The sequence below is a fragment of the Hyperoodon ampullatus genome (genome assembly GCF_949752795.1).
Source record: "Hyperoodon ampullatus genome assembly, chromosome: 11".
Classification (NCBI taxonomy): domain Eukaryota; kingdom Metazoa; phylum Chordata; class Mammalia; order Artiodactyla; family Ziphiidae; genus Hyperoodon; species Hyperoodon ampullatus.
Window position 1 is genome coordinate 100746885 of NC_136924.1, and position 27900 is coordinate 100774784.

The window sequence follows — 27900 nt, forward strand, 5'->3', positions numbered from 1 at the left end:
TTCTGATTATTTTCTAAATTTCTCAGTTCAACGCCCCTCCCCTAAAATCCCACCTTCTTTTCCTTCTGGGTATGAACCCAAAAATAGTTGTTAGGTAAACCACAAGGAATCAGTGAAGTTTAAATTGTTGTTTCAAAATGTGCAGATCATTGCCAAGTAAAGCCTTGACTGGAAATGTATTTGCATTGATGAGATAAAAAGATTCATAGATGTTCAGAGTGCCCCGGGAACAGCTGGCTGCTTTCCTGAATCCTATTTACTAATGTTTACAGTTTGTTATACATTCTGTACATAAAAATGTTTTCAGTTTTACTGGTGCCTCATTTGCCTGGAAACCACAGAATACTTATCAAAAGAATGAGTCAAATGGGTAAAATGTATAGATGACAGGATAATTCTTACTTTAAAAAAAAGTCATTAACTTCATTTACTTTCCAAGTTTAACTACAACTAGATCTAGGAACTCTTCATTAAGATGTCAGTATAACGACCTGATAAAGACATTTAGAGTCAAGAAGCCCTGAATGGGATTCCTGCCCGGACCATTTGCTTCAAGTGTGAACTTGGGCAGCTGCATACACTCTCTAAGCCTTAGTTTCATCACCCATAAAATGGGGGTAATGGTAATAGTAACCTGAGGATTGCTGTGAGGACTAGATGGAAATCTGGATGTTTTCTTTCTTTTGCAGGCAGGAAGCCCTTCTGGCCGCCATCAGTGAGAAAGATGCCAATATAGCTCTTTTGGAGCTTTCATCCTCGAAGAAAAAGACCCAGGAAGAAGTGGCTGCCCTGAAGCGGGAGAAGGACCGGCTCGTGCAGCAGCTCAAGCAGCAGGTATGACTAGTGGGGCCGGGGGGAGGCTGCCCGCGTCCGTGCCAGCTCATGCACTCAGGTCTCCCATCTCAGGCCAGATGTCTGAGCTTTATCGAATTGATCTTCACCAGCAGAGACTTCAGCCTTCAAACCTCTGCTTTGTCTAGGAAGCACAGAGCATTCTTGGTCAGAGGACTGGTTTAGAAGGTGTCACACGTCTTAGGAGAACTTTTTTAACTTTTGCAATGGCTGGATGAAATTAGTGAAATTCTGCCCATTTGAAATGGAAAAGGTTTTTTGGGGGGTTTTTTGCATGTCTCTTGGGGTCAGGCCGCAGGGGTCGTCCACAGCACTGACAACTGCGTGGTCCTTGGCAAGTGCTGTGGGGTCCTCAGTGGTGCCTCCAGGGGCAGAGGCCGCATGTAAGGGCAGGCAGCAGTGGTGTGGAGCTGGTGGTGGTGTGCACATACCACCAGCGGGTGAAAAGTCTTATCCCTTACGTCCAGTCAGATTCCTGCTACAGAAGGCGCTAAGGATATTTTCATTTAAGTGATTTCTATTCAAGGCTGGGTAAGCTCTGATGGTAAGAGCAAAGTTTTGCCCTTTTCTTTTCCACCCAAAACCTTCCCCAAATTTAATGCTTCATACTTACATGAGGCCTTTCATCTGTGAAAATAAAAGCTAGAAATTTCCTCATTGATGATGGTTGCACAGCAATGTAAATGTACTTAATGGACAGAACTGCACACTTAAAAACGGTTAAAATGGTAAATTTTATGTTGTGTATACTTTACCACAGTTTTAAAACTGGGGCAAATCTTTTTCCCCTTTGAAGATAAGGAGAAAGCTGAATTTCAAAGTCTGAGTCCTCTTCATCTTTAATGCTGTTCCTGCCATTCCTGTTCCACATGAGTGTCCACCTCCTGCCTTCCGGGTCATCCCCTTCCTCCTCCGCCACTTTTCTGTACATTTGGGCTGCCCACATTTGCCCTTCTGCCTGAAGTAATCAGAGGAGGAAAGTTTTCAAGTGAAGGAATTTCTTTTTTTCTACTTTAGAGGATCAGTCATCAATTGATAGCATCATTTTTCATTTATTTATTTTTGGCTGTGTTGGGTCTTTGTTGCTGTGCGCAGGCTTTCTCTAGTTGTGGCGAGTGGGGGCTACTCTTCGTTGCGGTGCGGTGGCTTCTCTTGTTGCAGAGCACGAGCTCTAGGTGTGAGGGCTCAATAGTTGTGGTGCACGAACTTAGTTGCTCCACGGCATGTGGGATCCTCCCGGACCAGGGATGGAACCCATGTCCCCTGCATTGGCAGGCGGATTCTTAACCACTGCGCCACCAGGGAAGTCCTAGCATCATATTTAATGTTCAAATAAACAAGAATCACTATTTACACAATAAAGATATTTTCTCTATTTTAAAGACTAATAAAACTGCTTATAAATAGACTTTATGTGGCTGACTTTGCTGAGAAAACACCAGAAGATGTTCCCTACTGCAAGATAGAGAGATGACCAGCAAAAAACAACCCAGTGCTCATTTGCAAGTGAAAGAAAACTTTTACCCACTTAAGCTCTGGTACCCCTGGACGTTCATCCCTTTAAGAGATGGAATTCACTATGAATTTTCAGCCTCTCCTGGGTGCCAGTGACACAAGGGAAAGCAAAACAAAGGTGCTCTGGGGGCCTCCCTTTATTGCAAGTTCAACCACTTTATCCATCATTTGTGGGAATTCTGCCACATAAACATTTTCAGGTCACCTAGCTTGACAAAAAAAAAGAGAGAGAGAGATAGACTTCTTTCATATTACAGAAGAAAACTGAGCAAAAAAATTTATCAGCAGTTTGTCACCCCAGCTCACATTGCTCAATCTGTCTCATGTTAAGAGCTGTAACTAATTCTAATTGGTCCTTATTTCATATTTTCTGAACAAATTATCAGTTTCCGTTTTGTTCAATAGGAGAACTGTGAATGGATAAGGCTAGCTCAGCTGACTGAGGAGGCTGGAGGGGTCGTAAACGATGCATCTGTGCTTGTGTAGTGGGTGCAGAAAACTCGGGTGGGCTGCCCTGGGTCTGTGCTCCGTTCTCCCAGCTAGGAAGTGGATGCTGTCTCCTGTTCCATTAGGGAGCAGTTAGTGAGGATCAGTCAGTGTCTTCAGAGAGGACCAAGGTCTTGAGACGAGTAGTGTGTCCGTGCAGAGCTGCGCCATGAGCTGAGGTCTCCTGGTGCATGTTCGGTGGAAACGTGTCTGTCACTGGGGAAGTGAGCTGATTGTCAGACAGACATGCCGTCCCCTGCTCACCTGGCCGAGCCTGCTCACAGGGTCTCTGGTCTTCGGTTTCACTGTCCCAGACCAAACATCGCCCTTCTGGCCCTGCAGTCTTTTCCCAGCGGTCCCCGCTCTCCTTCCTTGCGTGACCCCCGGGTGGTCCTGGCGGCAGTGGGGGGATCCTGTCCTCTTCAGACAAGCATTTTCACAGACTTCCTTAGTTTTCTGTTGTGTTTTGTGTATTTTACTTCTTTAGCCTCATAAGACCGCTTAATTTCCCTAATCCCTAAGTCCTTAATGGAAAAGGGGGGACTTCACTGTTGCCCCAAGTATTTTCAGTAGGTCCAGTATGAAAAAATATCTGAATTAAGTGAATCTTGCTTTCAGTAACTGTCTTTTACTAAGTTCTGCCTGCTCTCCTGTTACCAGTTGGTTAGTCTCCAGGGAGCTGCCTGTGACACACAGGGTACCTGCATGATACTTTTCCCCTGACTTGTTGCTTCATCAGGTAGAACTAAGGGTTCTGACAGCCGCTGAGCAGGCCCAGGACACCGGCCCAAGCTGGTCGTTCTCACTCAGGGTCCCCATGAGTTTACAGTCAGGCTCTTGGCCAGACCTGCAGTTACCTGACGCTTGGCTGGGGCAACAGGGCTCACTTCCAGGGTCACTCACATGGCCCGGGGCTCTGTACCTTTTAGGCTTCTCCATAGGGTTACTTAGGACATGGGGCTGGCTTCCCCTAAGCACATGATCCAGGGGAGGGGAAGAGAGCAGCCAAGATGGAAGCCACGATGTCCCTATAATCTGTCTCGGAAGGGGCACACCATCACTTCCCCCTGTCCTGTTGCACGTGCACCAGCCGCCTACAACGTGGGGGGACCAGTGCAGGCAGCCTGGAAGGCTGGCTGCTACGAGAAGTGAGTGAACAAGCAAACAGTGGTGTCCTCCTGTGGTGAGACACTGCTCAGATGTAGAGGAGTATGTGCTGTGTGATTCCCTGTGTGTGTTCAGCCCTAGAAAAGACCACTTCACTCTCTGACCTCAGAAGGCAGATGAGGCATCAGAGCAAACCTCGCTTCATCCTCTCTTGCCTGCCTCCGCCCCCAAGAGGGGCCTGCAGCAGGAGGGGACAAGTCCTGTCCTCTTCATGCCTTTCTCCCTCTTCCTTTGGTGTTGGGGTCCTCCGATGCCATTGCAGCCCTTTGATGCTGCTTCTCTGGCCAACGTTGACCCCCGAGGGGTGAGCAGTGCCCGGAAGATGCAGACCTGGCTGCTCCTGGCTGGGCCGAAGAGTGAGAGCGTGTCAGCTGCCACGTGCTCCTCTGTCCGTCCTGCCCTCTGTCTCTAGGTGTCCTCTCTCCTCCTCAGATAAGCACAAGGCAAACCAACAAGTCTGATGCCTGAGTAGGTACCAAACAAAGGGAGGAGAAGCCTGTTTCCTTTTCTTCTACTCAAACCCTGTCTTCAAGATTGAAGACTCTAGGATTTAGGGCTGAATTCTCTTTGAGCCTCTCTCACTGAGCACAGGGGCCCCCCTTGTGCATGACTGTCTGCTCCCCATAACGTCAAGACTCCTTCTACCAGGCTTAGCGTCACCGCACACCAGTCTCAACCCAGAAAAGGCGTGCGCTGTGAGGGGCTGGCCTGGTGGACGGGGGTGCCTTTTCTGCCCCCCCCACCCCCTTTGTGGGCTCTCTAGAACGTGACCTGCTGAGCTCGCCTTTGTCCCCGGCGTTGGGCCTGGGCCACCAGTTCTGGAACAGCTGGGAAGACCCATTCATCATAGTATTAAAACTAGTTTAAAAGTGACATTTAACTTTGGAGAGAGAATAACAAAACGATTTTACGTTCTATGAAAAGAGAACAGCAATAGGGCAAAGCTACAGAGAGCTCCTGAGTTGTCAGTGAACAAAGGAAAAAATAAACAGCAAGTGTTGAGGTAGCGGGAGTGCTGCAGAGGCTGCTCGTGGGGGGCAGAGCCAGAGGCGTCTGGCCGCCTCGCCAAGCGCCTGCGTTCTTGGTGATGAGGCCAGCGTCCGCGCATCCGCTCAGCACGCGCCCGCGATGCCAGGTGCTGGGACGCAGCAGGCATCTCTCAGAGGACACATGGGTGTCTGGCGCCGCCGGAGGACCCCTTCCCTGTGTGTCGTGCTGGCCTGCCTACTCTGTCCTGTACTTGCCGCGTCCACGAGCCAGCCTCTCAGCCATCTGTGTGACGTTATCCCCTGAAGGTGACTGGTACGTGGTGATCAGAGAGAGTGAAAACCTTCTGCTGCTTAGAATATCCGATATCCAGAAGTTGACAGAGTAGACGATTACAGTTCAATCCTTATTTCATGATTCAACAGCCCGTATTGACTTGGTCAGATAAACGTGCTCATCTCGTTTTAATTATCCTATCTCCCTTCAGTTCTAGATTCTTACATATTAAGTATTCAGTATACATACTTCTTCCTCTAAACCACTACAAACATTAGGATCAGCTACATGTTTCCTGCCGCTGGTATCCAGATTTATTTGAGAGGAACTGGATGCAAAGCACTTTCCGTTCACTGCCCTCACCTCTGCAATTGCCTTCTACTTCCTCAGCTTAATCTCTGCTTTAATCTTCACTTCAAGACTCATCTTTGTAGTTTGGAATTTCCTAGCCATGGAATGGGTTTTTTTCCTTACATTAGCAAAGCCATTCTTTGCTTCTCTTCATTCACAGTCTCGTCCTCCTTTGGGCAGAAGCTGAACTGCAAGAGGGAGGAGGAAAGAAGCAGCAGCATTGTTCACTTGCTGTCCTGCGAGTTGTTGCTTATTTACTCTGAGCCACAGTGTCCTCTTCAAATGTAGGAATCCCCACCGGTAACTGTTGCCCCAGCTCCAGACCTCAGCTCCAGCTCCAACTCTGTTGATAAACTAAGTGTATCATCTGGAGCAGTAATAGCCCCATCAACTAATACACAGCACTTCACAACCTACAGAGTATTATTCAGTACTCTGCTGCCTTATAGCCCCGAGCCTGAGGGCTGTGTGGGCCAGGCAGATGCCATAACTCAAGAGAGGAGGGACGCATGTAAGACAAGAGGAGAGACCATGATGAACTGGGGGCCACGTACTTTGTCCAGAGAGGCCGCCGCTTTTTTAATTCCCGCTCGTTGTCACCGTGCAAGACGAGAGCCCTGTGTTATCCAGTCATCCATACCGCCCCCACACACAAAGAATCCATATATATAAATCTCTCTTTTTAAATTGAGGTGTAATTGACATACAGCATTATATTAGTTTTAGGTGTGCAACCTAATGATGTGATATGTGTGTATATTGTGAAACGATCACCACAGTGAGTTCAGTTTACATCCATCACCACACAGTTACATTTTTTTTTTCTTGTGATGAAAACTTTTAAGATCTTGACTCTCAGTAACCTTCAAATGTACAGCACAGTATTGTTCACTCTCGTCACCATGCTGTGCATCACACTCCAGGACTTAATCTTATAACTGGAAGTTTGTACTTTCTGACCCCCTTCACTTACAAATCTCTTGATATCTAAGTGTTGGCCACTAATTTATTCTTTCGTTTTTTTTAATGAATCAAGTCACAAGCTTCCTAATTTACCTCTTTGGTCTTATCTTCCTCATCTATAATATTAGATGGATAGATAAAATTAATTTTGAGGTCTAAAGTTCTGTATTTTCCAATTTTTGACAAGTCAATATATTTACCTATAGCTATATTACCTGCTAATTGCTGACATTGGGAACAGTTTTAAAAGAAGGAGTTGTAAAGCATAAGAAAACACATATGTAAGGGTTGTTTAAATCTGTCTATAGGAATTTCCTTATTTTATGAAAGTAGTAAGTATTGCATTTTAAAGTTAAAAAAAAAAATCCTGGTTACTCACTATCCCCTTGAAACCTTTTTTGTATCCTACAAAGAAATAGATCATATTTTGATGAGTTCTGCTTGCTTGGAGTTAAGTGAAGTCCAGAGGTTGGGAGATGTGGGGAAATCTGGAATCCTCCCAACCTCCTTTCTTCCATCTCTTCCATCTTTTTGGTCATCAATTCCAGATGTAGAAAAATTCTTCACAAAACTTTGATAAGACTCTTCCCTTCTTTTCTAGCGTCAAATCTAGCTTGCCCTTCCTATTGTCAGACCGCTGCCTTTTATGATGCCACAGGGAATTTATAAACCTTCTGAGTCTCCTGATCCCTCTTGAATTGTCTCAATGCAAATAAATCAACCTAGATTTCCTGCCCCAGTGCACGTGCCCCTCCTATTCCGTCTCCCGTCAGGTGGCATGATTTATAACTGTTTCCTGTGCTCCTTGACCTTGGTCTGAGGATCTCATTAAACATGAGTAAAAGGAAGGCTGGTTTAGGGTGGTTCCCCTTTTCCCCACTAAACTTCTCTTGGCAGGGATCAGTTCAGACCAATGTACTCCACAGAATCTATTCCTACTGCCTCTTTTGGTCCCTTTTGAACTAATGTGGATACTCATAAAAATTGAATATGGAATTAAATGATATTTGTATTCAAGGATGAGAGGAGTGATATAAAACTATAACATTACCTGTTACAGAATGCCCTTCCCATGGACAATGTACACGACCAAATTAAATCACCCGTACTATCTGGCTTTCTTGAAAACATTATTCACAAATAAGAATATCTGAAATTTATTGAGCTAACTCTTGTTTTGAGTGCTTCACATGAATTAACTCACATACTCTTCACAACAACCCTGTGAAGTACAGTTATCCTTATTGTACAGAGGAGATGCTAAGAGAGAGACAGTAATTTGCCCAAAGTCACACAGCTAGTAAGCGATGGAGCTGGGATTTAGAACAAATCATGTCACTCCATTGCCAACACTGCTGATCACTACACTGAAATGTGTTGCCATCATAGTGGGCTTTTGGTTAGAGATTTCAGTAACCTTTAGCTGTATTATTAATGACCCAGTAATTCTCTCTTGTGATAAATAGTACTTTAATAAGCTCTTTTCTAAATTACAGTGAAAATAAATTACCATAATGGACTGTGCTCAGTTTAAAAAGTCAGAAGCTTGACAGGCCAAAATCTATTCCCCATCTTATGTCAACAGATACCTTCTCATTTTCAACAATTATCTTAGAAATTGTTGACTGAATTAATGAGAGTTAGAGAGTTCTGACTGAGAACTCAGAGGGCATCTGAAATCAGAGAGACCGATTTTTAAGCAGCCAAGTTTGAAAACCTGTGTGGTCGTAATCCTAAATTACCATCACCAATGATTCTGGTGTGAAAATACTGTTACTGTCATATATGTACATGGGCAGATATATGGAAATCTGGCCCCAAAATATTACACATCATTTATTAAGATATCTTTTGAACAGCAGAATTTAAGAATCAGTACATTTGCATTCTTAAGAAGAGCAAATAGAGATTGAAAAGCTGTTAAAAGCTCCTAGAAAACAGTGACTGCCAAAGAATGAACATCTATTATACCTGAGGTTCAAGAGCTTTTCCCCCTGTATTTCAAAGATTTTATGCAGTGTAAGAGTTTAATTAACTAAATAAATTGATGAGCTTTAGTACTAAAACAGGATTTGTGGTAGCTGTTTTTCAAGGTAGAGAATGCTTAAAATAAAGTTTGTGATATTGCCAGTCATGTTCCTCAATATGGCATTCTGAATTGGGTATGATGTTTTTCCCGGACTTGTATGAAATTGCAGCCTAATAGTAGTCAACTCTAAAATTAGGTGGTCTCTGAAAATAGTTTTGAACATGCACCTTTCAGGCCTCCCTAGCACTTTAATGAGCCAGTTCACCAGAAATATCCAAAGAGATTGAACTATGTTTAAATATATATGTGCTCTTCGCAAATGTATCCACCTTGCAGGCCTGAAACCAATACCTAGCTGTATATTAAGACTCACATTAAACCCGTGTAAGAGCCTGGTTGACGTCTTCATCGGCTCTCAGTCACTGGCCCGGATCCAGAGAAAGGACGCACTGTGTGCTATCCCTCTAGTCAGCTCTGTCCCGGTCTCTGCTAAATGGAAGACTCGTAAGATCAAGTTATCTCTGCAACAGTTTTCCTCACGGTTGCCTCCCTATCTACCTTATTGTTTAGAAAAGATAACCAGGCAGAGCTATATGCTACAGGAAAGCAGTTTTCAAGGCTGGTTCTAATTCAGCTGATTGCCATCTTTAACTGTATTTAGACATTCACTGTTTATAACAGTATTTCCTAATCCTGGATTATCTACCTGAATGGTAATGATATTACTAGCCACTGGCTTACAACTGTTCTTGTGGCCATGCAATAACTATTTCTCTTACTATATAATATTAAAATAGCTAAATTATATCTTTTAATACTCTGAGACTAAAATACGTCTCTCACTTTTATGTCAGCTGGTAGGAGCAGCCATAACTTAACATCTTCTTTTCATTACCATAATGTTTTAACTGTAGAAAATGACAAAACATGAGCTAAATGGAAATAACTCTCTCTGTCCAGAGATAATTTCCTCTATTGCTGAAATCTTCTTGTTATACAACCTTTTAAAAAAATCTTTTTTATTGAAATATACACATAGAAAAGTACACATCTAAGTGTACATGTCAGTGAATGTTCACAAGGAAACACTCTCATGTAGCCAGCATACACATCCAAGAAGCAGATCATTACCAGCACCCCAAAACCAAGCCCTCATGCTCCCTTTCAGGCCCTATACCCTGCAAGTGACTGCTTGCCTGAATTCTGATAGGATTGATTAGTTTTACCTTAAAATCAAGACTTTAAAGTTAAGATTTTGTGTCACCGGAGCTGCTGGGGGCCCAGAGGCAGAGGCCAGTGAAGCCACCACGTGGCCAGAGGGCACAGCCTTGAGCCACAGAGGCCTTGTTCACAGGCCTTGAAGCCTAATGGAATGTGTTCTGCTGGATTTCAAGCTTGCTTGGAACTGACAACCCCTTTACTCCTTCCAACTTCTCCCTTTTGGAATGAAGATGTCAAGAAAATGATGTGTGGATAAATGGAAATATCAATAAAGAGACAGAAAACCTAAAAAGAAACTAAAAAAAAATTCTGGAGCTGAAAAGTTCATTAACTGAAATGAAATATTCACTTAGAGGGATTCAGAGGCAGATTTGAGCAGGCAGAAGAAAGAATCGGTGCACATGAGGATAGGATAAGGGAAATTATCAAGGCTGAGGAACAGAAAGAAAAATGATTTAAGAAAAGTGAACAGAGTCTAGGGACCTATGGGACAGCATTAAGTGGACCAACTACGCATCATGGGAATCCCAGAAGAGAGAGGGAAAGGGGCAGGGAGAATATCTGAAGAAATAATGGTGAAAACTTCCCAAATTTGCTGAAAGACATAAATGTAAACATGCATGAATCTCAACAAACTCTGAGTAAGATGAATTCAAAGTGAGACACATTATAATCAAACTTTCAAAAGATGAAGAGAGAATCATCACATACAAGGGATCCTCAACAGGATTTTCAGCAGATTTCTTATCGGAATCTTTGGAGGCCAGAAGACTCTTTTGGGGAGGCTGATATATTCAAAGAGCTAAAAGAAAAAACCAAGAATCCTATATCCAGTAAAACTCTCCTTGAAAAATGAGGGAGAAATTAAGACAGTCTCAGTTAAACAAAAGCTGCAGGAGATCATGACCACTAGGTCTGCCCTGCAAGAAATGCTCACAGGAGTCCTGCAGGGTGAAATGAAAGGACACTAGACAGTAGCGTGAAGCTGCATGGAGAAATAAAGACCTCAATAAAGGTAAATACATGGGCAATTATAAAAGCTAGTATTATTGTAACAATGGTTTGTAACTGTAGTTTTTGTTTTATGCATCATTTAAGAGACTAATAGATTTAAAGGAAAAAAATTATGTGTAAAAGCTCATATTACTGTCACTTTGGTATGTAACTCCACATCTTGTCTCCTACATCATTTAGGAGACTGGTGCATTAAGAAGAATTACTTTTGGGGCTTCCCTGGTGGCGCAGTGGTTGAGAGTCCGCCTGCCGATGCAGAGGACGCGGGTTCGTGCCCCGATCCCGGAAGATCCCACATGCCGCGGAGCGGCTGGGCCCGCGAGCCATGGCCGCGGAGCCTGTGTGTCCGGAGCCTGTGCTCCGCAACGGGAGAGGCCACAGCAGTGAGAGGCCCGCGTACCGCAAAAAAAAAAAAAAAAAAAAAAAAAAAAAAAAAAAAGAAGAATTACTTTTATGTTTTGGGTTGCACATTGTATAAACATGTAGTTTTGTGACATCAACAGCTAGAAAGGGTGGGGACAGAGCTGTAAAGGAGCAGAATTCTTACATGTTTCTGAAGTTAAGCTGGTGTAAATTCAGATTAGACAGGTATAACTTTAGGACGTTAGATATAATCCCCACGGTAGCCACAAAGAAAGTAGATACAGAATATACACAAAAGGAAGTAAGAAAGGAATCTAAACATTTTGCTACCAAAAAAAATCAACTAAGTACAAGAGAAGGCAGTAATGCAGGAAGTGAGGAACCAAAAAACTATAGAGCATGTAGAAAATAAATAGCACAATGGCAGAAGTAAGCCCTTCCTTATGAGTAATTACTTTAAATTGGTTAAACTCTCCAATCAAAAGACAGAGATTGACAGATTGGATAAAAACAGATAAACCAACTACATGCTGTCATCGGGAGGCCCACTTGATGTCCAAAGACACAAAAAAGTTTAAAAATGAAAGGATGGAAAAAGATACTCCATGCAAATAGTGACCATAAGAGAGCATAAGTGGCTCTACTAATATAAGAAAACAGACTTTAAATTGAAAGAGTTTACAAAAAACAAAGAAGGATGTTATATATTAATGAAAGGTTCAATACAGCAGGACAGTGAAACAGATACAAACATTTACACACCAATGGACAGACCATCAAAATATATGAAGCAAAACCTGACATAATTGAAGGAACAAGTAGACAGTTCTACAGTAATAGTTGGAGACTTCAGTACCCCATTCACAGTAATGGATAGAACAACCAGACAGAACATAAGTAAGGAAATAACAGATTAAAAAAACACAGTAAACCAACTAGACATTACAGGCATGTACAAAACACTCTACCCAGCAGCAACAGCAGACAGGCATACCTCATTTTATTGCACTTCATTTTATTGTGCTTCACAGATACTATGTTTTGTTGTTGTTGGGGTTTTTTGGTTTGTTTGTTTTTTTTTTTACAAATTGAAGGTTTGTGATGACCTTGCATCAAGCAAGTCTGTAGGTGACACTTTTCTGACACCATTTGCTCACTTTGTGTCTCTGTGTCACATTTTGGTAATTCTCACAATATTTCAGACTTTTCCATTATTATCATATTTGTTACAGTGATCTGTGATCAGTGATCTTTGATTTTACTACTACAACTCACTGAAGGCTCAGATGATAGTTAGCAGTTTTTAGCAATGTTTTTAAATTAAAATCTGTAATTTTTTATTACACATTTAATAGGCTACAGTATAGTGTAAACATAACTTTTTATGCACTGGGAAAGAAAATAATTCACGTGACTTACTTATTGCAATATTTGCTTTATCACATGGGTCTGGAACTGACACTCAGTATCTCCAGGGTATGCCTGTACACAGTCTTCTCATATTGACGTGGGGTGTTTTCCAGGATGGACCATATGTTAGACCACAATAGATTTTAAAAGATAGATATCATACAAAGTATCTTCTCTGACCACAACAGGATGAAGTTAGAAATTAGTAATGAAAGTGAAACTGAAAAATTCACAAAGTTGTGGAAATTGAACAATACACATTTAAACAACTAATAGATCAAAGAAGAAATCACTAGGGAAATTAGAAAATACTTAGAGGTGAATGAAAATGAAAATACAACTTACCGGGCTTCCTTGGTGGCGCAGTGGTTGAGAGTCCGCCTGCCGATGCAGGGGACACGGGTTCGTGCCTCGGTCCGGGAAGATCCCACATGCTGCGGAGCGGCTAGGCCCGTGAGCCATGGCCGCTGAGCCTGCGCATCTGGAGCCTGTGCTCCGCAACGGGAGAGGCCCCAACAGTGAGAGGCCCGCGTACCGCAAAAAAAAAAACAAAAAACTTACCAAATCTTCTGGGACATAGTGAAAGCAGTGTTGTGGGAAATTTGTAGCTGCAAATGCTTACATTAAAAAACAAGAAAGATCTCAAATCAACAATATAACTTTATAATTTATGGAAGTAGAAGAAGGAAAGCAAACTAACCCAAAGCCAGCAGAAGAAAGGAAATAATAAAGATTTAAGCAGAGATCAATAAAATAGAAAATAGGAAAACAGTAGAGAAAAATCAGTAAAACCAATGAAACTTTTGCTTTGAAAAAGTCAACAAAGTTGATAAACTTTTAGCTATATGGACTAAGGAAAAAAAAGAAATCTCAATTACTAAAATCAGAAATGAAAATGGGAACATTACTACTGATTCTTCACAAATAAAAAGGATTATAAGAGAGTACTGTGAACAATTGTAAGCCAAAAAATGGGATAACCTAGATGAGACAGACAAATTCCTAGAAGCAAAAAAACTACCGAGACTAAATCATGAAGAAATAGAAAATCTGAGTTAGACCTAGTAAGAAGATTGAGTCAGTAATCAAAAATCTCCCAACAAGGAAAAGCCCTAGACCTGATGACTTCATTCCTGAATTCTTTAAAGAAGAACATTTAAAGAAGAACTAATACCTGTCCTCCTCAGATGTTTCCCAAAAATTGAAGGCAAAGGAATACTTCCTAATTCATTCTGTGAGGCCAGCATTACCCTGAAAACAAAGCCAGGCAAAGAGACTACAAAAAAACAAAACTACAAACCAGTATCCTTCATGAACATTGTTGCAGAAATCCTCAGCAAAATACTAGCATACAGAATTCAACAGCATATTAAAATATCATATATCACGACTAAGAGGGATTTGTTCCCAGAATGCAAGGCTGGTTCAACATACAAAAATTAATCAGTGTAATAAACCACATCTGCAGAATAAAGGGGAAAAAAATCACATGATCATCTTAATTGGTTTGACAAAGTTCAACACCCTTTTATGATAAAAACAGTCAATTACCTCCACATAATAAAATCCATATATGAAAATCCCACAGCAAACATCATTTTCAATAGTGAAAGACTGAAATGAAACCTTTTCCTCTGAGATCAGGAACAAGGCAAGAGTACCTGCTTTCACCACTTCTTTGCCTTTTTTTTTTTTTTTTTAAGATTTTTCTTTTTTAATGTGGACCATTTTTAAAGTCTTCATTGAATTTGTTACAATATTGCTTCTTCTTCAAGGTTTGGTTTTTTCGCCATAAGGCATATGGGATTTTAGCTCCCCAACCAGGGATCGAAACCGCACCCCCTGCATTGGAAAGCAAAGTCTCAACCACTGGACTGCCAGGGAAGTCCCTCACCATTTCTTTTCAACATAGTACTGGAAGTTCTATCCAGAGCAGTTAGGCAAAAATAAATAAATGAAAGAACTCCAGTTTGGAAAGGAAGAAGCAGAATTATCTCTGTTTGCAGGTGGTATGAGCTTATATGTAGAAAACCCTAAGGATTTCTCACAGGAAAAAAAAGCTGTTAGAACTAGTAAATGAATTCAGCAAAGTAGGATGCAAAGAGTCAACATACAGGACTTCCCTGGTGGTCCAGTGGTTAAGGATCTGTCTTGCAGTGCAGGGGATGCTGGTTCAATCCCCGGTTGGGGAATTAAGATCCCACAAGCAATGAGGCAAGTAAGCCCACACACTGCAGCTACTGAGCTCGCATGCCACAACTAGAGAGCCTGCATGCCACAACTACAGAACCCACGTACTCTGAAGCCTGCACGCCACAACAACAGAGCCCACACACTTTGGAGCCTGCATGCTGCAACTACTGAGCCCACACGCCCTGGAGCCTACGTGCCACAACTAGAGAGCCTGCGTGCCGCAACTGATGAGCCCACACACCACAATTAGAGAGAAGCCAGCCCACCGCAACGAAGAGCCCACGTGCCACAATGAGAGATCCCACATGCCACAGCTAAGACCCAATGCAGCCAATAAATAAATAAATTAAATAGAATAATAGTAATCTTCAAAACAAAATTTTTTAAGTCAACATATAAAAATTCGTTTGCATTTTTATACACGAACAATGAACAACCTGAGAAAGAAATTACAAAAGCAATTTCACACACAATAGCATTAAAAAGATTAAAATACTGAGGAATTAACTTAACCAAGGAGGTGATAGACTTGTACAATGAAAAATACAAAACATTGCTGAAAGAATTTAAAGAAGACATAAATTAATGGAAACATATTCCTGGTTCATGGTTTTGGAAGACTTAAAATTGTTAAAATATCACTACTACCCAAAGCAATCTACAGATTCATGCAGTCACATATAAATTCCAGAGATGCTTTTTTTCAGAAATAGAAAACCCATCCTAATATCTATATGGAATCAAACTCAAGGGACCCTGAATAAGCCAGAACAATCTTGAAAAAAAAACAAAACTGGAGAACTCACAGTTCCTGATTTCAAAACTTACTACCAATCTAAAAGCATCAAAACAATGTGCTATTAGTCTAAAGACAGATGTATAGACCAGTGGAATAGAGAGCCCAGAAATAAACCCTTACATACATGGTCAGATGATTTTTGACAAGGGTGCCAGTACCATTCAATGGGAAAAGGACAGTCAATTCAACAAATGGTGCTGGGAAAACTGGATATCCACATGCTAAAGAATGAATTTGGACCCTTACCTAACACCATATACAAAAATTAAATCCAGCTGAATCAAGGACCAGAGCATGAGACCTAAAACAATAAAATTTTTAGAAGAAAGCAGTATAAAAACTTCATGACATTGGATTTGGCAGTGATTTCTTGGATGTGATACTAAAGGCACTGGTCACAAAAGAAATATGCAATTTGGACTTCTGAAAATTTAAAAATTGTGTATATCAAGAAGACACAACAGAATAAAAAGGAAACCAGCAGATGAGAGAAAACATTTGCAACTCATATATCTGGTAAGGGATTAATATGCAGAATATATAGAGAACTTTTAAAACCTAACAAACAAACAAAAAAAAAACAAACAGCCCAATTCAAAAATAGGCAAAGGTAGACATTTCTCCAAAGACATACAAATGGCCAATAAGAATGTGAAAATATGCTCGACATCACTAATCTTAGGGAAATGCAAATCAAACTATAATGAGATACCATGTCACACCCATTAGGACGGCTATTATCAAAACAGAAAACAAGTGTTAGCTAAGATGCAGAGAAATTGGAATCCTTGTGCAGTATTAGAATATAAGATGGTATGGTTGCTGTGGAAAACAGTATGGCAGTTCCTCAAAAAATTTAAAATGGAATTACCATATGATCCAGCAATTCCACTTCTGGGTATTTATCCGAAGAATTGAAGGCAGGATCTTGACAAGATATTTGTACACTTATATTCAGAACAGCATTATTCACAATAGCTAAGATGTGGAAGCAACCATAGTGTCCATCAGCCAAGGAATATGGATAGGCAAACTGTGGTATATACATACAAGGCAACATTATTCAGACTTAAAAAATTTGCAAAATGCTACAACATGGATGAAACTTGAGGATGTTATGCTCAGTGAAAATAGCCAGTCACAAAAAATCAAATACTGTATGAGTCCACATGTGCGAGGTACTTAGAGTAATCGAAATTGTAAAGACAGTTGGAATGGTAGCTGCCACGGGTAGGGCAGGGGAGAATAGAGAGTTATCGTCTGAAGGGTATAGAGTTTCAGTTTTATGGGATAAGGGGCTATGGGGATGGATGATGGTGATGGCTGCACAACAGTGTGAATGTATTTAATACCACCAAACTGTATACCTAAGGTGGTTAAAACAGCAGATTTTATATATGTTTTACCACAATAAAAAAAAAGAGGAAAAATTAATTAAAAATTTTAAGATAGAGGACAGCTGAGATGGAGGGTAGTGCTTAGTCTAGGCGCATCACTGTGGTTTAATGCATCTCAGTCCTGCAGGGTCCACTGCGGGTCTCTGCGTGCAGCAGTTCAGTAATCCAGGCCTGCTTCAGTTTTTGTAGCTAATCTCTCAGTGTGAGGCCTCCTCAGTCACTGCAGCAGAGGAAGGGAGAGCTGGCGGGTTGGGTGCTGCTGCTTCCGCACTTGGGCCCTGAGGTCACTCCCACCCACACACCACTGGCCAGCGTGGAATGTCTGAGGCATGTAAGTGGAGGTGGCTTTGCTAATTGGGACCAATGGTCCAGAGAAAAGGCCATATTTGGAATGTGAGGTGTCTGTGTATCCACCTAGGTGGAAATAATCAAGAAGGCAGTTAGACTGCAGATAGAGGTGAGAGCTAGAAATACTGATTTCTGGAGTCATCAAAATAGAAGTACCAGTACCATAAAAGTACCATAAAAAATGTATTTGCTTACTCAAGAGAGAATATAGGCGTTATGTTTACTTTTTACTGTTTTCTGACACTTGCATGAAAATATTAACACATGCCATTCTTTTAATCCTTACATAATATAACTCAGCAAACAGATGCCCTCTGTACACCACCACCCTATTGTTAAGAGTTCAGAATCGGCTTTATTGGATAAGAACTGCTGGAAGTTTTTTATAAGGTTTCAGGGCTTTTAAGATCTTTTTTCCATGATTTGCATGTGTTGAGAATGCTTTAAGCATTTATGGCACAGTGTATCACAGGTAATTGTGATATTATGTACCCCACAGGCTTTTTGCTGTTTTGACATTTTAAATTAAAGGTATGTTCCTGGAAACAAGGAGGATGGGAGTTAAACATTCTACAGCCGTATTTTGAAGACGTAAGATAAATGTAGGGTAAAAGAATTCCTTACCGAAAACAGTTCAGTCTAAATGCTATCGATTTCAGGTTATTTTCTCTATTTTCCTTAAAGAACCTAAAGTTTTCAATCTTTCTGCATTTAATCCCTTAGCAAAAATATCTAGTATCTTTTCTTTTTTTAACTCTTGGTTAGGTTAACCTATTCACTTTAAGTGCCACAGTTATTTCATGAACTAGTCTTTCATATAGTTGGGTAATAAATTGTACTTCACATCTTGATATAATTAGAACTGATCCTTAGCCAGTAAATTTCTGTGTATTTCTAGGACATGTATTTCTAGGACATTTGTAGGACATTTCTAGGACATCTGTGTATTTCTTAGTGACATAAATTAAGAATTTTAAAAAATCAATTATATTATAAACAGCTGTCCATTAATATTGATTAATAAATCAATAAGTTTCAAAATTAATAATTTCCAAATCAATAAAAGTAAAACTATATTGATAACTTATGAGTTGATAAAATTAATATTTACTATTATTATTTATCTAAATGGAAGGAGCTACATGTGTGAGAAAGAAGGAATTTTTCTTAACCTAAGAACAGGGAGGCTAGTCAAAAGGACCTACCTGCACATGCCTAAGAAGTGCAGGGGTGCTGCTGGTTCTCGGGGCTGGGGTGTCCTCACCACCAAAATAAAGCTGTAGTTTTGGGTGATTAGATGAACCCAGTTGCAGACTAACTGTGGTCAGACGGCTACAGAGACCTGGACTGGATAGGCTCTCCTGACCTAGAAGTTTCCCAGAAGCGGCTGCTAAGAGTTAGGTCTACTGCAGACACAGCAGCACCCCACTGCCTGACTCCCCGACCTGTCCCAGGGTTGGGAGGAGGTGAACCAAGGCTTGCTGGGGAGGGCGGTACTCGGTGGGCAGGCCTTCGGAGCAGCTGCTGGCTGCTTCTGGCCCCTCACAGTCCAGCTGTGGTAGCTAATCAGCTGCTGCCCAAATACCTAAGTCTGTTGTCAAGAAGAAGGTTTTCGCTTCCCCTGTGCCTTTAACCATAGTTGTCTTTTTTCATTCAGTTGGCAATCTTCCTGGTTCTCAGTATGAGGAGTGATTTTTTATCGGTGCCTGGACATTTGGGTTCTGGGTCACGCCCTGTGACTCTGGGTCTTATTTAAACCGTCTCTGCCAACTGGTTTTCGTTGGCACACTCCAGAGAGGAGGGGGTGGTGAGGCCTCATTACTGCCCAGTGGAGGCAAATCCAGGCTCCCCTCTGCCTCTGTTGACACCCAGGGAGTGGGGCTCCCCATCTCTCTGGGGAGAGGTATGAATTGTACCCCTGCTAGGCCTCCCCTGACTTATTCCTGCCGGGATGAGTAGGACTCCCTCCATAAGCACTGCGGCGTGGCCTCCTTCCTGCTGTGCAGCACTGGGCCTCCTCTGACACTTCCCAGGGTGGGACTCACCGCTCCGCCCGCCTGTCCCCGCTGCCACTGGGGGGGGCTTGGTTACTGCCCCCTCCTTGGCTTCCTCTGACACCTGCCCAGGGGGAGGGGAGGCTGTGGGGTACAGGCCCCAGCTCACCATTTAGCTTTGCTGCCACGGGTGGCAGTTTTTCCTGTGACCTTTTGAGTAGAGTGATTATTTGTCTAAAATGGTTTTATCTTGCTAGGCTGCCCCTTTCCCCTCTAGGCCTCCTGGGCTAGAGAGCTCAGGCTTTTGTTCTCTGTGGCTGTTGGTGCTTCCAGCTCGCTGGTTTCCAGCTCCAGGTCTGATACATGAGGCAAGAAGAAAATCCAGGGAACTTACCACCTGTGGCATTCTTTGGGTCCCAGTGTCCTTAACCAGTGTGTCTTCTCTCCACCTTTTTTATGTTGGTGTGGCTGTAGTTTTACATTTGTATGTATAGCTTACAGATAGTTTTTAGTTTTACTTTTGTACTTACCAGAGGTATGGGGAAAAGTATGTCTGCTCCATCTTTTAGAAGCAGCAAGTTAAAGCTAACCTTTATATTTGAAGGAAGACTTAGGCAAAACTACCTTTTCTCTTTAGTAAGACAATAGTTATGTTCTAGGTTTAGATATCTAAGTGACCTCAGTAGAGGTTGAACTTTAGTGCCAGTATTCAGATAACCCAGTTTTTTTGAAATCACAATTTTCATCACTACCCTACCCGCCAGCCCCAGTCACTTATTGATGTGTTGTAGAAAATGATACCTCTAGTAGCAGACAAGTTTTGCTGTCTAGTTTCACTAATTTATCCAGCCACTGATGCCTTTTAAATGATCCTTAATGGGTATTCATTCCTTATTAGAACCTATCTATGCCTGGTGCTTCTCGTTTATTTCTAGAAATCAGAGTTTTTCAAATACTTGAGTTTATTGAAATGATCAGTGAAGTATTTCCACAACCTTAAATATATGAGATCATTTAAGATACTTTTTTTTTTTTTTTTTTGCGGTACGCAGGCCTCTCACTGTTGTGGCCTCTCCCGTTGTGGAGCACAGGCTCCAGACACGCAGGCTCAGTGGCCATGGCTCACGGGCCCAGCCGCTCCGCGGCATGCGGGATCCTCTCAGACCGGAGCACGAACCTGCGTCCCCTGCATCGGCAGGCGGACTCCCAACCACTGCGCCACCAGGGAAGCCCTAAGATACTTTTTCAAATTTAATTTTTGTTTTGTTTTGTTTTAGAAAGGCCTGATTCTAATAAATGTCAGGGTTTTTTTTCCTTTACACAAAAGACTGAAAGCCATGTAGCTCAATTTCACAAAAAAAAGAAGTAACTTTGGAGACTAGAGAAGACACCTAGAACGCATTGGTCGTTATTTGCTGATTTTACCAGCATAACCACATATGAAGGTTTGTGAAAGCACATATATACAGAGAAATCCTTTTATAATGAAGTCTCACAGAATGGGAAGAACAGGTGGTATTGCAGAGTCTGGCCTTCTGTCAGTTGCTCTCCATATGGATGGTTTCCAGTAAGAACCCAAATGCTCTCACATCCCTGGGTTTGTTTAAAGATACTTCAGTGTACGTGCTCATGAGTGTACAATTTATAGTTACCTTTATTTTGAGTCAATTCCATTCATTCCTTTTCCACACATGGACCATGATTTTGTAAAAGGAAAGCATAAAATTCCCTCAAAACTTCTTACTTTAAGAATTCTTATCTAAAAGGCATCTTTTTTCTGTGTGTGTGTGCTTAAAAGTGCTTCAAATTCTTGAAGATTACCCCATTGCCTGCTCAGCTATTCCTCAAACAGAGGAAAATGTTTTACTTTTTTTAATATAAAAAGCATAAAATAACTTAAAGTTAATTTCTGTGTATTTACTAAGGGAAAGGTGTCCTGTTTGAAGCGAGAGTACTAAACTCTCCTGCTTTGCAGCACTAAATTGTTGGGTTGGAATGCATTGTAATAGATACCTATAGTTTGTGCTACCATCCTTGAGAAAATGATTTTTTTAAATTTGTGTTTAACACAATCTAAGTTTTTTTTTTAAATGGGGGGGCTCGGTCTTTTCTGTTACATGTGAAGGAATTTAGTGTCACTTCTCTTTTTCGTGGCCTCTGTATCTGTAAAATTTTTTTTTTCTTTTTTTTGAGCAGGCGGACGCTCAACCACTGCGCCACCAGGGAAGCCCCTGTATCTGTAAAATTTTAACTGTATACTTAGCCACCCAGATCGCGTAATCCATAAACTAAGCTGTGGTAAATGCTCTCGGATCCTGACCTTTGTTCACTGGTTTCTAGAATAACAGAAAACATCTACCTACATTTTGTTCTTTTCTTAGATATGATGGTGAGTCTCACTGGATCCAGCTAATATTCCCCCTAAACATTCTGGTTATTTTGCAGAATGTAGGGCTTCTGTTTCTTTGAGAACAGATACAACTGGAAGAAATGATCCTTATAACATTAAAACTGGGTTTATTGCAAGTAAAAAAGTAAACCTAAAGGGTTACTTTAGGTTTATTGCAAAGATGAGAAGTATGTGCTAGAAAGTTGAGGCAGTGATCAGGAATAAAGTTTCAATTGCACTTTGTTTTAAACAGTCTCATTTCAGACATTGGTTTGGGTCAGTATAAACAAGTCGGCCTACAGGGTATTTCATTCCTGTAGCTTTGTGGATCTGGCTCTGATTTTTCACCCCAGTATACTGCAGATACACACCACGGGCCTGCCAGAAACAGGACAGCTCTCAAAATTTAGAAATAGAATAGAAATTCTTATAAAGTATTTAAAGTATTTTTTAGTTTTAAAACACTGAATATGTCTTTATTTTCATGTTAATATTTGTTGAAAGAGAGAAAGAATAAGCTTCCGTCCTTCAGAGTTCAAAGTTACAGTCTGCATGGCATATAGGAAAGTGTTAGACATACATAATAATCACGACTAAGCATTAAGATTAATAAATACTTTCTGGAGGCTGAGAAGGAAGGAATATGTGCGTCTCTGAGTTAGGGAAGCAAGGAATCCCACACAAACCTTTCTAAGAACTAAGGAATGATTATAATGAGATGGAGAAACCTAGGCTCCTTTTAAAAAAAAATCAGAAAGTTTGCTGTGTGTTTGTTTTCTTTTCTTTCTACCAAGAGGGGGAAAAAAGTAGAGTTTTGCTAGGAAATACAGAATATGTAGAAAGAACAGATATCCTATGAGCTTAATGCTGTAAATGGTGATGTATTCAAGTATATCCTTTTAGATAAGAGAAGATTACATGAAACCTTAAGAAAAAAAAATCCACTGAGTAACAAAAAAAATACCTGAATATCTATAGTCAGAAGTTCTCCTTTTCACACATAAATCAATTTGTATGTGAGGAAATCAAAGAAAAGAACCTTATAAGTGCTTATAAACCAGAGTGCCTGGATGCTGGGGTTCTTTTTGAACCTATTATAAGTAACAGCAGTTATGTTTTTATTTGAGATAAAACTCTGCTAGTTAGTTAAAATGTCTATTTTCTTTTCTTTTGGCTGAGATAACTCATTGTGGTAATGCTGGATTTTTCATAGTTATGAGCAATTGTGTTTGGTAAGTGTATCTATTTTTAATTAATACAAATGGAAAAGAGCATTATTTAATAAAGGTAATATCATAGAAAAAGCTTTCAAAATATGAAGCTCATTGCTGGAACAATAATAAAATATAATCCCAAATGTAACAACCATAGATTCTTGAATTTGGCAAACATATGTTAAGGAATATATATATATGTGTGTGTGTGTATATATATATATATGTATGTATACTGGCAATTTTACTAGTTACTAGGTTGATACATGGGTGAATGAGTCTTTGTCCTAGCCCTCACAGACTCACAATCCATGGGAAGAAAAGACATGTAGACAGATTATTAGAATCTGACAGAGGTTCCAGATAACACTGAAATCCTTTTGTTCCAAACCTAAAGATACTGGATAAGCTTTAACCCCCTCTCAGAATTTGTGATGCGTGATTGAGCTCATTGACAGAAAAAATCTGCAGGTGTCAGAAGCAAAGAGGGGTGTGAACTAAAGCAGCAGCAGCCCTGGGCATTATGACCAGTTGTGACCAGTTAGGGCTGGGGCTGGGTTTTAGTGCCCACACAGGGAAAGAAGGCGGGACTTTAGGATGACATGAACTGGGGACCTGGAACTGAACTTCTGCCGCGAGGTCGGACAGTCAGACGAGTGCCATTTCAAGGGAAAGGAAATGAGACTAACTGAGTCAGACCTTTACCACCAGTAGATGAGAAAAGCTTTTCTCTGCTGTGACCTTGGGAAGGAACCCCAGGTCCCTCATAAGATGTCAGAATTCTGAAGCCTGTATCACCAGCAGATTTAGAGTACAAATTGATACTGCCACTGGGCGTGGGAAGCTCCTACCTGAAATATTAGAATAAAAATGTATGCCCCATTAGAGCCTAGCAGAAGCAATTACAGTACCACTGCTGGGATCCTTCAACAGCCCAGATATCACAATATTACCATGAAAATACATGTGACCCTTAGGATGAGCTCACAGTCCACAACGAGGAGGATGTAACAGAGGAGATTACTTCTCTGAAGACTTAAGATCCTAGACGGGCAATATTTTCTTGAAGATTTAAAAATAACTAAAGAGAGGAAGTATAAGGATCAGAAGGAAGAACAGTGGATACAGGATAGTGTCGTAGTTGAGAGTGTGGGCTCTGAAAATTAAGACAGATGTCAGACTTCAGAAGAGAAATTGGAGCTTACATCACCAAGAGCTAATATCCCAAAAAAGAGCATTCCTAAAAATGGAGAAGAAAATAACAATTTAATGGGGGGTGGGGGGAATAGTCAAAAGATAGGAACGGAAGATCATAGGGGAAGAAATGTAGATAGTCTCTAAACATGAATACATGCCCAACCTCACTCATATTAAGATAAAGTCAAACTGAGGTGCTATTTGGCCAAAATCAAGGAAGGGTTTAACAGCGTATTCAGTGGACAGGGCTGCACATGTCACACACTCTTAAAACTCTACTGGTGGGAGTGCAAAATGTACACCTCCTGTGGAGGGAATTTGGCAACATGTAATAAAATTACTTACCTATGTTTTCACTTTTTGACCCAGAAGCTTCACTTCTAGGAATCTGTCCCAAAGATACATTTTCAGAATTACAAAATAACACATATACAAGGTAATTCCGTGTGTGCCACTATAGTGTTTGCTACAGTATTTGTAGTAGCAGTAGATTAGAAATAACTCAGATACCCAACAGTGGGATACTGGTTGAATCAATTACAATACATCCGATGGAGTACAGTACTGTGCAGCTGTAGAAGGGAGTGGGAAACATCTCTGTTGTTAGGAAGTGACCACTTGAATATGTTGTTAAATGAAAAAGCAAGATGCAGAATAGTGTATTAATATTCTACTTCTTATGTGAGAAACGTGGGTAAATTCATAAATGTTTGTGAGAGTGTATGCTTGCTTACAGTTACATAAAGAACAATTTAAAGGTAAATTTAAAATTTACCCCAAAAATTTCCTAAGAGGAAAGGAATAGGATAGAGAAGGCAGGATTGAAAGCAAGTCTTCTCTGAAAGTACCTAGTTATATAGTTTTGACTCTAGAATCATATGGATGTTTTACATAATCAAAAATAAAAATTACATCAGAAAGAGGAGAAAGCAATTCCTGAATTGTGTAAACAAACTGAAACAAATGAATCTAGTTATTTATTAAATTGTTGCATAGCCACATACAGCAGAGAATTATTTCAACTAACCTTATATATTACAGATTTTTCTCTATACATTCTCAGTAAGATATACTCCAATGAGAAGAAAAAATAATGCAAAGAAATTTTAAAGTTCATCCTGAAGGCATATTGATAGTGATTACATTGGTATTGGTTTTTTCAAAGAATTAAATTGATGGATAAAGCAAATAAGAAGTAATTATGTCATTATTGTTAGGAACCAAGGTTTTTCAGCATAAGAGGAAAAGAGATATATAAAGTATAAAATCAAAGAAGTAAAAACTTATTCTTTAAGATGCAGATCTAGAATCTTAAATCTAAATTGAAAATATCACTGTTAATTTATAATTTTCTCCCTCTTAATAAGAAAGAAAGTTTTTCCTACCTCTCAGCTGAAACAACCAGAAAGCAGTAATCCAGCAGCACTGAGCACCCAGCACCCGCTCCTGTCCCACTGAATGAATGAGCTCTTTGGTAAACCAGCTGATTCCAGATCTGGGGCAAGAAATATACAAGACGAGCTTAGCTCATGTTTGCCAGAACGCAAGAGTAATTTCGTGTCCGAAGGACACAGAAAGTCAGCTACTGTACACAGAATGCACAGGATGGTTATTCCTTCCACATTTTGGTCCCAATCAGGACCAAAATTAAACTATCTAACTGATATCTTTAAAAAGCAAAACAAAATCAGTAGGAGACACACTTTTCTATTAGACCTTGCACTCCAGCTGAGAAAATAAATAGGATGTGAAGGTAGTCTGACCATGACTGCTGTCGGGCTAAATTCAGCACAGTTGTCTCCTCTAATCTAGTTGCCATCCCCTGCCTACCACACTGCTTCACAGGAGTCCCCCAAAATCTGTCCAACCAGTGGAAAAGGAGCTTTCCCAGCTAGAAGGGTAATCTTCAGTCAAGTGTGTATAAAATGAACAACTCGAGAATAATTAATGGAGCTTCCCTGGTGGCGCAGTGGTTGAGAGTCTGCCTGCCGATGCAGGGGACACGGGTTCGTGCCCCGGTCCGGGAAGATCCCACATGCCGCTGGGCCCGTGAGCCATGGCCGCTGAGCCTTCGCGTCCGGAGCCTGTGCTCCGCAACGGGAGAGGCCACAACAGTGAGAGGCCTGCGTACCGCAAAAAGAAAAAAAAAATGCAGGCTCTCACCAAGCTGCTGTCATGGATGATGGAAGTGCAGTCTTAAGAAGCAACTGATCTAGGGCTTCCCTGGTGGCGCAGTGGTTGAGAGTCCGCCTGCCGATGCAGCGGATGTGGGTTCCCAGTCCGGGAAGATCCCACATGCCGCAGAGCTGCTGGGCCCATGAGCCATGGCCGCTGAGCCTGCGCGTCCCAAGCCTGTGCTCCGCAACGGAAGAGGCCACAACAGTGAGAGGCCCACGTACCGCAAAAAAAAAAGAATAATTAATGACTAACATACTTTTTCATGAAATGAAGTTTAAAATAAAGCTCATAGGTAATTTGTTGAAATTTTGCTAAGTTTATAACCAACAGAGTCCGACCCACCTGAAAATGATGAAGATTAAGCTTTTCTCATTTTGTATATCAAATACCAAAATAGCAAATTAAAATTTAATTAAAACTCACTATAATAAAATGATTTCCAAAGTTTAACAAATGTAGGCAGAAATAATTTTAATGCTTTCTTAAAGATAATTATAATTGGAAATAATGCTAGTTAGGTTAAGACTTATTTATGATATGTTTTCTAAAATACCTCAGAATATTTCTAAGTAGTATTATTTCTAAAACTCATTTAGGTAGGTTAATAGTGTTATCAGAAACCAAAAAGGACAGATTAGTGAACAACCAGGTAACTCTGATCAGAATTCCAACCTTTTCTTTTAATACCTGGGTTTGAATAACCAACATATACTGTTTCTTAGCCTAACTAAGTATTTTTCTGTGAAATATATAGTTTCTGTACCACCTTTTTTGAGCATTGACATCTTAGTCCTAAAAGAAAAGATTAACAGAATAAACGATGAACTTTTCCTCTGGGAGGGTATGTATACCTATATACACAGATATGTGTTTACAGCTTAAAAAGTTTATCTCAGCAAGTTTCCTCCTGTCCTTTTTTTTTTTCTCCTTCCTTCCTTCAAACAACTTTGTTCTTCATGTCATGGGACCATGGGAGTTCGGCTGTCTGCACATGCACGTGCATGGTTCAAGAGGGAAAATATTTGGATATAAAGTACCTTTCATGCTTGCTGGTCTTAATCTTAAGAAGAGCGTAGAGGGCTTCCCTGGTGGCGCAGTGGTTGAGAGTCCGCCTGCCGATGCAGGGGACGCAGGTTCGTGCCCCGGTCCGGAAAGATCCCACATGCCGCGGAGCGGCATGCCATGAGCCATGGCCGCTGAGCCTGCGCGTCCGGAGCCTGTGCTCCGCAACGGGAGAGGCCACAACAGTGAGAGGCCCGCGTACCACAAAAAAAAAAGAAGAGTGCAGAACAAGAGATTCTTGAGCAGAGTGTCCTTTATATGATCTGTATAATATCTCCTGCTCTGTGAGCTGTCAGATACTTAGTGCTCAACTTCTGACTGCGCAGGAAACAGACTTCACACCAAATTAATGAATATTTGACCTGGGAACACTAGCTAAATTTTGATAAACCTCGTGTCTTTCAGAAATGGAGACGTTCTTAGGACTATTTCTTCATTCGCTTACATGGATCAAATAAGTAACCTGTGGTCTTATCTGTCTCCTGTGATCAGTTC

General features: G+C 41.0%; 1 protein-coding gene across 2 annotated transcripts in view; it reads left to right on the forward strand.

Annotated features, from left to right (window-relative positions):
* Positions 1–27900, forward strand: part of ERC1 (ELKS/RAB6-interacting/CAST family member 1) — a gene marked incomplete at both ends in the record, with an annotated part of 344584 nt that overhangs the window by 258733 nt on the left and 57951 nt on the right. For both annotated transcript variants that reach the window (XM_079715876.1, XM_079715877.1), the window contains one exon: positions 690–834. In XM_079715876.1, the coding sequence (XP_079572002.1) occupies positions 690–834 (145 nt within the window). The remainder of the gene's footprint in view (positions 1–689; positions 835–27900) is intronic.